The sequence below is a fragment of the Pteropus alecto genome, unplaced genomic scaffold, assembly GCF_000325575.1.
Source record: "Pteropus alecto unplaced genomic scaffold, ASM32557v1 scaffold67, whole genome shotgun sequence".
Lineage (NCBI taxonomy): Eukaryota > Metazoa > Chordata > Mammalia > Chiroptera > Pteropodidae > Pteropus > Pteropus alecto.
The window spans coordinates 9350947-9360429 of NW_006441061.1; the positions used below are offsets into that span (position 1 = coordinate 9350947).

General features: G+C 62.7%; 1 protein-coding gene and 1 pseudogene across 3 annotated transcripts in view; both read right to left on the bottom strand.

The window, feature by feature from the left end:
- The window catches only part of SNAPC4 (small nuclear RNA activating complex polypeptide 4), a 20073-nt gene that overhangs the window by 6406 nt on the left and 4184 nt on the right, over positions 1–9483 (bottom strand). For all 3 annotated transcript variants that reach the window (XM_015594259.2, XM_025051287.1, XM_015594260.2), the window contains exons 7-18: positions 9100–9181; positions 8198–8302; positions 8044–8116; positions 7610–7774; positions 5012–5159; positions 4744–4850; positions 4494–4588; positions 2665–2759; positions 2061–2140; positions 1322–1807; positions 466–555; positions 84–294 (exon numbers count right to left, since the gene is read on the bottom strand). In XM_015594259.2, coding sequence (XP_015449745.1) covers positions 84–294; positions 466–555; positions 1322–1807; positions 2061–2140; positions 2665–2759; positions 4494–4588; positions 4744–4850; positions 5012–5159; positions 7610–7774; positions 8044–8116; positions 8198–8302; positions 9100–9181 — 1737 coding nt within the window. The remainder of the gene's footprint in view (positions 1–83; positions 295–465; positions 556–1321; positions 1808–2060; positions 2141–2664; positions 2760–4493; positions 4589–4743; positions 4851–5011; positions 5160–7609; positions 7775–8043; positions 8117–8197; positions 8303–9099; positions 9182–9483) is intronic.
- LOC112484889 lies at positions 4232–4350 on the bottom strand (annotated as a pseudogene).

Consider the following 9483-nt stretch of genomic DNA (forward strand, 5'->3'; position numbering starts at 1 on the left):
CTTCAAACAAGTGCACGTCTGCAGGCTACCCCATGCCCCCTGCCTGTCCCTGCCCCACATCCCAGAGGGGCCCTGGGCAGCACCTCGAGTGTGTACCACGGCGGGCCGCCGGGGCAGGCAGGGCAGTACGTCGCCCACCCACGGGCTCACAGCCATCAGCAGCCGGCGCTCCAGGGGCCTCCTGTGCAGGGCGTGGCCCCGTGGCCACTGCCGCACTCGGGGCCTGGCCAAGACGCTGCCTCCGGGGCCAGTCCCCTGGGCAGAGCCAGGGCATGGCTGCCTCCGCTCCTCCTCCTGTGGGGGAGAAAGGCACCTGGGCCCTGCCCTCTCCACCCTGCCCGCCTGTGTAGGGGGACGTGGGGCGACTCTCAGGCCAGGAGGGAGGCAGGGCAGGGATGGTCGTGAGGTGAGTGCAGGCAGGCGTGGCAGGGATGCAGTGGGGGGTGGCCGCAGGCAGGCCCTTACTAGCGGCTGGCACCCGGTGTCCGTGTCCGTGTCCGTCCTGAGCACCTGCAGCGCGGTCTCCGGGGGCCCCTTCGGCAGACGCACTCCACTCTAAGAAGACGGCGGGAAGCTGCACGGAGCCTGCCACCGGGCAGAACGCACACCTCCTCGCCCAGACCCCAAGGTGCAAACGTCTGCACCCGAGCTGAGAAAGGCACTGTGCAGCGTGGTGGCCTCGGGCAGGGCCTCCCCCAGGACTACTGGAGGGCCCCGCTGGGAGACGGCCGCACTGGGGACTCAGGGCCCCGTGTCACAGACGCAGGAAGAGACCGGCCCGTGTGGCACAGGAGCCGTGGGCATGCACCCCGCCCTCCACCGGGGGGTCCGCTGTCCCCTGGGTGTCACAGTGGGACTTCCGTCCTCCACCAGCCAGGCCAGCCTGCTCGGCCCAGGCTGCCACTCGGAGGCTGCAGGGCTGACCCCGCGCCCAGAGCCCCAAGGCGCCAGGACCGGCCAGGACAGACCCACGGGACTGCCACGTCGGCCCTGCAGGCTGGGAGGAGGTGGCCTCTCGGTGCCCCACCTGCCCCCCCCAACTTGGGGTCCAATGCCCTTGGCAGCTCTCCCACGTAGCTTTTAAAGCAAACGAGTGGGGTAAACAAGGCTGCCAGCCTCAGTGACCTCCTGCCCTGGGCCCGGCTCTGTGCAATGGGCCAGAGCGAACACTCTAAGAGCAAGGGGCATGTCTGGCCCCCGCACCCGGGACGTGGCTGGCACAACATCAGGCCGGCCCACTGCCCGAGTGCCAGCCGGGGTGACTGCCGAGCAGAAGCATCCCTTCCCTCCACACCCGATCTGGGCATGCACCGGGACCCACCTCATCAGCTGGCCCCTCTGAGCTCGAGGGCTGAGTGTCCGCCGAGCGTGGGTACCCAACGTCCGTCCCGGCAGCGCTGTGGGTGGCGGAGGGGGCCTGGGCCTGGCCTGCCTTCTCTGTGGGCGCCGAGGCTGCGGTGCTGCCACCTCGGGCCACACTGAAGCCTGCGGGAGGGCTGGAGGAGGTGGCCGAGCCCCCCGCGCCCCGTCCCCACAGCCTGTCGGCACTCTGCCTGGTGGGAATCCACAGGTCCACGTCTGGCACGCTGTGCCGTGCTGAGGGCAGCACCTGGCCACCCTCCTGGGCCTCTGCGGCCTCCTCCAGCTCCGGCTCCGGCTCCGGCTCCGAGTCCTCCTTGCTGCTCCCGCTGCTGCTGCTCCCGCTGCTGTCCCCTGCGCTGTCCCCGCTGCCACTGTCCCCGCTGCTGGAGCTCCACCGCACAGTGCGGAGGGGCCGCCGCCGGCCCCGGCCCCGCCTCTGCTGCTTCTGTGGGGAGGGGTTGCTTGGAGGCCTCAGCCGCCCCCAGCGACAGGGACGGCAGGCAGGGCAGCGCGTGTGGTGCTGGGGGCGCGTCCCCTCTGATGGCTCTGTGGAGGCTGGCCGCCCACCAGGCCGGGGCTCTCCCTGCCCTCGGCCTCCCGTAAGAGCCGCCAGGGCCAGAAACCAGACACCCCTCCTCCCGCCTGCAGTGAGGCTGCCCCAGAGGGGGCCTTCTGACCGACTTCTGGTGACGCCTCACCCTGACCATGATTTTCCACTTGCTCAGACACTGGGAGCCTGACCGATGGGGTAGCTCAGACGCTATTTTTGCCCAGTGACCTACAAAAGCAAAACAACATGGCAGTGGCTTCGTACAAACGGTCTGACGTGAGCTTCTCAGCCTGGGGACAAGGCTCTTCCCCAAGACGTGGCTGCGCCGCCCCCCCCCAGAAGACACATAATGTGTCCATCAGAGCACAACCCCCCATGCCCACGCCTGAGCGGCCCCACTACCAGGCGAGAAACGGCCGGCTCGACTAAACTCTGAGGGATTCACTTAAAAAGCTGCCTTTTCTAGAAAAGCAACCTGCACGGCGCTGGCCGCGGGGGCTCCGGGCGATGCAGTCACACCGCCTCCCTTCCTGTCATCCGCCCACACCTCTAAACGTCCTGCCGTGGACGTGAACCCGTGTTCAACGGGGAGACTGCTGCCACCTGCCGAGATGATGGCGGGGAAGGCGCTGGCGACCGAGGCGGCGGCCTGGGAGCGAGGCCGAGCGCCAGGCTGCAGGCGGCTGCGAACGTCCACCGTGAGCACGAAGCCACTGGAGACCCCGGGACGGCGAACGTGCCACGGGCCTTACCGACACCGTGCTTCTCTATCAACTCAGTCAGCTTCTCCTCTTCTTTCGGATTCCAGCGTCCCTTTTTCAAGCTGAAATGTAACCTTCTGAGATACCTGAAAATGACATAAAAACAAAGGGACGTTTCAGACGCTAAGGTGGCCACCTGCTATGGCCCTGGCTCCCACGATGCTTTCTGAAATATGACATCAAACGCACAGGTGACCCAAGAAAAATACACACAGGCTGGATGTCACCAAATTAAAAACTTTCATGCTGCAAAGGTCACCATCCAGGAAGTGAAAAGACCCACAGACCAGGAGAGAACGTGTGCAAACTGTCCGTCCGAGAAGGGACTTCACAAAGGGCTGTCCGAGTCAGTGACGGGAAACAAGTAAACGGATTTCAAAAACGGGCAAAAGACGTTTCTCCAGAGAAGACGTGCGAACGACTAGGATGAGATGCCATCTCGCACCCAGCAGGACAGCTACCATCAAACCGGTCACGGTGAGTGGGGCGAGGACCCGGCGGGCTGGAGCCAGGTGTGGCCACTGCTCTGGAGAAACCCGGCGGCTCCTCAACCGTCCGAACAGAGCTACCACGTGACCAACGAGCCCACTCCCAGGTGCGTATGAGACGAGGGCGTCTGTGCACACGACCCGCACACAACGAGGGCGTCTGTGCACACGACCCGCACACGAGGGTGTCTGTGAACACGACCCGCACACGCGCCTGTCTACCACGCTCGTCCCCGCTGCAGCAAACATCAGGGTTCCATTCCTTCTTAGGCCGAGTACTGTCCTGCTGTCCACTTGCTTTACGCCCCATGTTCCTCGTCCGGCGGTGGACACGCAGGTGGCCCCCACCTCTTGCCTGCCGTGCCCAGCGCTGCTAGGAGCATGGGTGTGCAGACGGACGCCTGAGCCCGTTCTGAGTCTCTTGGCTGTGCAGTGGGGCCGCTGGGCCACACGCGGTTTTGTTTAACTCCGAGGACACGCCACGCTGCCGTCTGCAGTGGCTGCGACCCCACCGTCAGCACTAGGGGGCCGATTTCTCCACATCCTCGCCAACAGGTGCTATTTCCCACTTTTAAAAACGATAAGCGTCCTCGTGTGTGCATAGGTAACTTACTATGCTCTGATTTGCACTTCCATGACGACTAGCGACGTCGGTATCTTTCCCAGTGTTTAATGGCTATTTGCACGTCTTTGGAGAAATGCCTATTCAGGTCCTTTGCCCATTTTTGAATCGTTTGCTTTTTTGTCTGGGGAATAAAGTTTCTTTGAGGGGTGATCAAAGTACTCCAAAAACGAATGTGGTGATGGCTGCACAGCTCAATGAATACACCGAAAACCGCAGAACTGCACACTTTAAAAGGGTGAGATGTGTGGTATATAAATTGCATCTTAATAAGACTGTTTTAAAAAATGAAGCAGCCGGGAAGAGAGCTGGAGTACCTGCCGGGAACCCTGCCCGCAACGACCAAGGAGAGGGATTCAGATGGCGGGGAACCTGCCCACCAGGGCCCACCCAAGCTGAGGCCGCAGAAAAGCCTGATTTGTTATTATTATTTTATTTATTTATTTTACACCTACGGCACCTGGTCTTCCTAGGTGGTCTCCCTTCCAAGTAATAACCAGGCCTGACCCTGCTTAGCTCCTGAGATCAGATGGGATCGGGCTTGTTCAGGGTGGCATGGCCGTAGACAAGGCCTGCTTTAAAAGAAATAGCCCCTCTCCTTCCTAGCCGGCCCCCCCGGCAACCCCCCCCCGAAGCTGCCTCCTGCGCCAGATCACCCCAGCCCCGGCCTCCTAGCCCAGTCAGGCTCCCGCCCAGCACGTCCGACTCACCGATCTCGGCACTGGGCATCGCTCCTACCTGGCACCTCCGCCCGGATTTTAAACCAGTCCTGCTCCCCGTACTTGGCGACCGCTCGAAGCAGCTTCTGCAGGAAGGGACAGAGGAACAGTGAACCCCGTGCATAGGCACGGCCTCGCACCCCGACTCGGCTCGTCTAATGAGGGGTCGTCAGGGGCTCAGTGACCACTCAAGTGTCCGGGGCCCCTAAGGGGACGGTTCTCCGCGGCCCCCCACACCTACCGCGTCTTCCTCTGGGGCCCAGAAGCCCTTTTTCAGGCTGGGATCCAAACTCTTGGTCCACCGGTAAATGAGCTGCATGGAGTCTCTGCCTTCCATGTAGTAGACGACTGGGGGCAGAGAGGCCTCGTGAACCCCGAAAGGAGCCGCTTGGCAACTGAAGACGGAGCCAGGGACGCCCCGACTTCTTCCAGCCTCTCAGGAACCACCCCCATCCGCGAGTCCCACCGTGGGGGCGGGGACAGTCTTGCGGCCGCGGGCGCCGCCTTACTTTTCCGGTAGGGGATGTGGCTGCCCACGCGCATCTCCTGGACCAGCTGGGTGAGCATGCGGTCCTCCTGCTCCGTCCACTCCTTGCGCCTCGAGGCTTTGCTGTGCTGCTGGAGCTTCTGCAGGCACTGGAAGGCGCTGCGGCCGGTCTTCCCACACCAAAGCAAGAGCGTCACGGGCGCTAGCCGTGAGGAGGGGCGCCCCGGGCACAGCTGCACCTCGCGCGAAATGCCCTTCCGAGAACCACGGACCTGCTTCCCCCTACCAGACCCCGTGGGCACAGCGCGGAGCATCCCCGGAATAGGAGGAGGTAGATTTGGAAAAACCGACAACAACACTTTGGTTTACGTGGCACCAAAACTGAACTGCAAGCTCAGATCTCGCTGGAAACCGCCAGCTCCGCGATGCCTGAGGGAGGGGCCGCCTGGCACGGCCGCTCCCCCTCGAGCGCACGGGGGTCTCCCTGAAGCCCGCCTCAGGGGCGGCCAAGGGGTGCCCGTGTGCAGGGACATGTGCAATCTGCTGGCCTGTAACGGCGACACCTTCTTAGGTACGACGCCAAGATCACAAACCACGAGAAAAAGAACTGCTGAGCTGGACTTCGCTAACGTTAGAAACGTCTGCTCTGGGAAAGACCACGTTGACAGACCGGAGACAGGCCGCAGACGCCGAGGGAGGACGTGAGCAAGGCACATGTGACGAAGGACTGTCACCGAAAGACAGGAAGACCTCCCTCAGCTCAACCGTGAGAAACCGCCGGGCTTAGACATGGACCAAGGACCTCCGCAGACACCTCATCACAGAAGACGTGCGGATGGCAGGTGCGCACGTGAACAGCGCCAGGTCAGGTCACCAGAGAAACGCAAATTACGAGACACCACTGCACCCCTAACAGCACGGCCGGAACCTGCGGCATGACGCCCCCCAGCGCCGGGAGGACGTGGAGCCACAGGCGGGCACATCCGCTGCGGGGGGGACGCAAACGGCACAGCCACCTTGGAGGACGTCTGACCGTTCCCACGGGACTAAACACGCTTCACACGACCCAGCAGTCGCGCTCCTTGGCGTTCGCCCGACAGAGCCAGAAGCCTCCGCCACGTGAACTCCTGCACGCAGCAGTTACGCAGCCCTGACCGTCCCTGACGGAGCTCGGAGCGGCCCAGCCGACCCTCCGCAGGTGACGGGTCAGTACGCCGGGGCACGTCCAGATGGTGGGATGTGACTCAGCTAAAAGGGCAGGACTGCCACACCTGAGACACGTGGAGGAACCCTGCGCACGCGTGACTGAGAAGCCCATCTGAGAAGGCAGCAGATCTGCGGTTGCAATGCTGACACCCTGGAAAAGGCACAGCTACGTGACAGTGATGAGACCGGCGGTGACCGGGGGGCACGGAAGGTTTTTAGGGCAGAGAAACTGCTCTGTGTGAGGCCGTCATGGTGGATACGTGTCATTGTGCATTTGCACAAACCCACGGAATGCACATCACCGATGGTGAACTGCTGATCATGAACCTGGGGTGACAAATCAGTGCAGGTCCATGCACTGCCTGGCAAGCGATGCTGATCACGGGGGGACTGTGTGTGTGTGTGTGGGGGGTGGCAAAGGGCATATGGAAATCCCTGTACCTTCCTCTCAGCTTTGCTGGGAATCTAAAATTGCTTTAAAAAAAGAAGTCTTTAAAAATAAAACTAAGAAAACTTTCTTACAGTATAATTTACCAAGTAGATAAAAACATACAGCTCGGCACACTAAACTACACAGCCAGTAAACACACGAAGCAAGACTCTGGCAGATTCAGGAGGAAAAGCCTTTTCGACAGTTAGGTGGGATCTTAACCCAGCAGCCAGCAAACTGCTCAACGGGCTCCAGACGCCCAGCCCCTCACAGGAGAGAACACACTTCCGCTTTCAAACGGCTTTGGGACACTCACTTTGGTTTGCTTCGGTCACATGCTTGGCCATAAAAGCAATAAACCAAAAAATGGAGATTTTATAGATCACCTTCTCAGGTCACAAACTAATAAAATTCAAACTAAAAAACGACAAAAGGATTCTAAGACACGTAACCACCTGGAAACGGGAAACGTACTCGTACGTAAATTGAGACCCAAAGAGATGGCTTAACCTGAAATCACAACTATCTGGAAACTTCTGGAAGCGATTCATGCCCCGCTGAGGTCAGAGAAGCGACCTTCAGCGTCTTCGCCACTGAAGAGAGACCGCGAGGAACCCAGTCCCCGCCTCGGGAAAACGAAGAGAAGCTGAGAAACAGAACCGAGCAAAACTCCTCTGAGCCGGTGGGGCAGGGAGAACGGCGGGGGGCGGGGGGGACGCCGCCCACGGGACCAGGACCGAGCGCCGGGCACCAGGTCTTGGGGACGCGTGTGGAAGGCAAAGGAACTCTCAGAGAGGCGATGAGGTCTCAGGAGCTCGACGTTTCCGGAGACGCAGCCCAGGGAGGTGTGGATGGGTCACCACCCCGAGAGGCACACCCTCAAAGTGACGGCCCCGGCTGTGCTGTGACACAGCCCGTGAAGGCCCCAAACCTGGGGCCCCGAACCGACACCGGCCTCAGGGTCTCGGCGGGCCCACTCCTTACCCCTAGCTCCTCGGCGATCTTCTGCCACTCCAGGTGGCCGTGCTGGGCCGCGATGGCCTTCAGCTGGCCCACCTCCTGCCGGCTCCACTCCTGCTTGTTGATGCTCGGGTGTTCCCAGTTCTGCCAGAACCTCTGGATCTCCCCCGCACTGCGGCTGCCTTCAAACTGTGCAGAGACCCAGCCTGGGGGTGCCGTCGCCATCTGGTGGCCAGTAGCTGGGCACACAGCGAGGGGAACCTCCGTCCAGGGGGCCCGCACTGGCGCAGCCAAAATGGAGGTCTGGTTCCACAGGCGGAGCCCAAAGCCTTCGCGCCACTGCTCCCCGAGGCGCCAAAATGGGGGGCCCCCGGAAGCCCCCCACGCTGCTGACCGCAGAGGTGTGGCCTGAGCCCGAGGCCGACCCGCCGCCTGCAACCCGCGTCCCGCCGACTCACGCTCACGTTGGAGATCTTCTCCCAGTCGTGGGCGTCCAGCCGGCTCCCCAGCAAGGCCTCCTCCGGGAGCTGGCTGCAGGAGGGGACGAGGCGCCGGGTCAGGCCATCCTCCCCCAGCTGTCCCTGGCCCACGCCCCGCGCCGACCCTGCTCACTTGATCTCCTGGATCTCCTTCTCGGCCTCCCTGCTCTGCTTCTCCAGGACCTGCCTCTCCGCCTCGCTCGTCACCCTGCTCTGCTTCTGCTGCAGGTACTCCAGCCTGCAGGGCGGGGCAGAGGCCCAGGGTCACTGACGGTGACACGCACGCGCTGCGGGGGTCTCTGGGGCTGGCTCTGCCTTCTCGCCGGGCTGGTGGCCCCACGCAATGCAGCAAGGCTGCGGGGAGCACGGCCTCAGGGCCTCGCGAGTGGCCTTGGGGGGCTGGCTCGCTCAGAGATAGTGGTGGTCCCCTCCAGCTGTCGCTATGGCCACGGTGGTGGCTAGCACGGCCACGTGTCTGCTGCCGCAGGTGGCAGTAACTACTGGCTGTCCCCATGTCTCAGAGCTCAGTGTCCCAGGTCCCAGCCCAGTGCTCACAGACAACCTGGCCCTTGCGCCCAGGAACGAGGCCAGACCACAAGCTCCGAGGCCCGCGATGATACTCCAGGGCTACAGCCCCTCCTGAGACCAGCCAGGGAGAAGACCCGCCTCTCCCACAGCAAACTCTGGTGGCAAGGGGAGGTGTGAGGCCGCCCTGGGACCCCAGCTGGCCACAGGTGCTGTGACTGGTTCACACGACACCTCCCCACATGCAGACACACGAAATAGGTTTCCTGAAGGGGCCATTTCCACAGGTGTAGAGCAAGACCTCGACCAGACAAAGTGCCCAGGCGACAACTAAACGTGGCTGCTTGGCCCAACCCAGCCCTCACACGCGCGGCCTCGACACTCGGTTGCCCCCTGGGAGGAGGTTCAGGGGTCGGCGCCTCTCCCTAGCGGGAAGGGGGCAGCTGGACCAAGCCCTGCCAGCCCGAAGCTGCCAGTTGGGCAGTGGGCGGCTGCCGGCAGGCGACTCACTTGAGCAACTTGGGCTGGAGCAGACGCTGCAGGCGGTCGCTGACCACGGACTTCCTGAGCAAGGCTTTCTCCCAGTGCTTCCCTGGGGACAGATGTGCCCGCGGCTCACACCAGCGCCTCCCCATGATGCTCGTCTTCTCGTCAGACCCCCCCAACGCGCTCGCACGGCGCTGGCTCTGACTTCCACGGCAAGACAGAAGGAATGGACGGCAGGCCAGCCCTCTAGACCCACTGCTGGTGTCCCGGGCAGTGGGCCTGGCGGGGAGCTGGCAGGGGCTCCTGGCCACCATCCAGCGAGCATGGCTCCACCTGGGCCTGGCACAGGCTCGCCGGGGCCTCCGGAGCTGCGCATCCAGGGGTGGAACTGGCGAGCAAGCCCCGGGG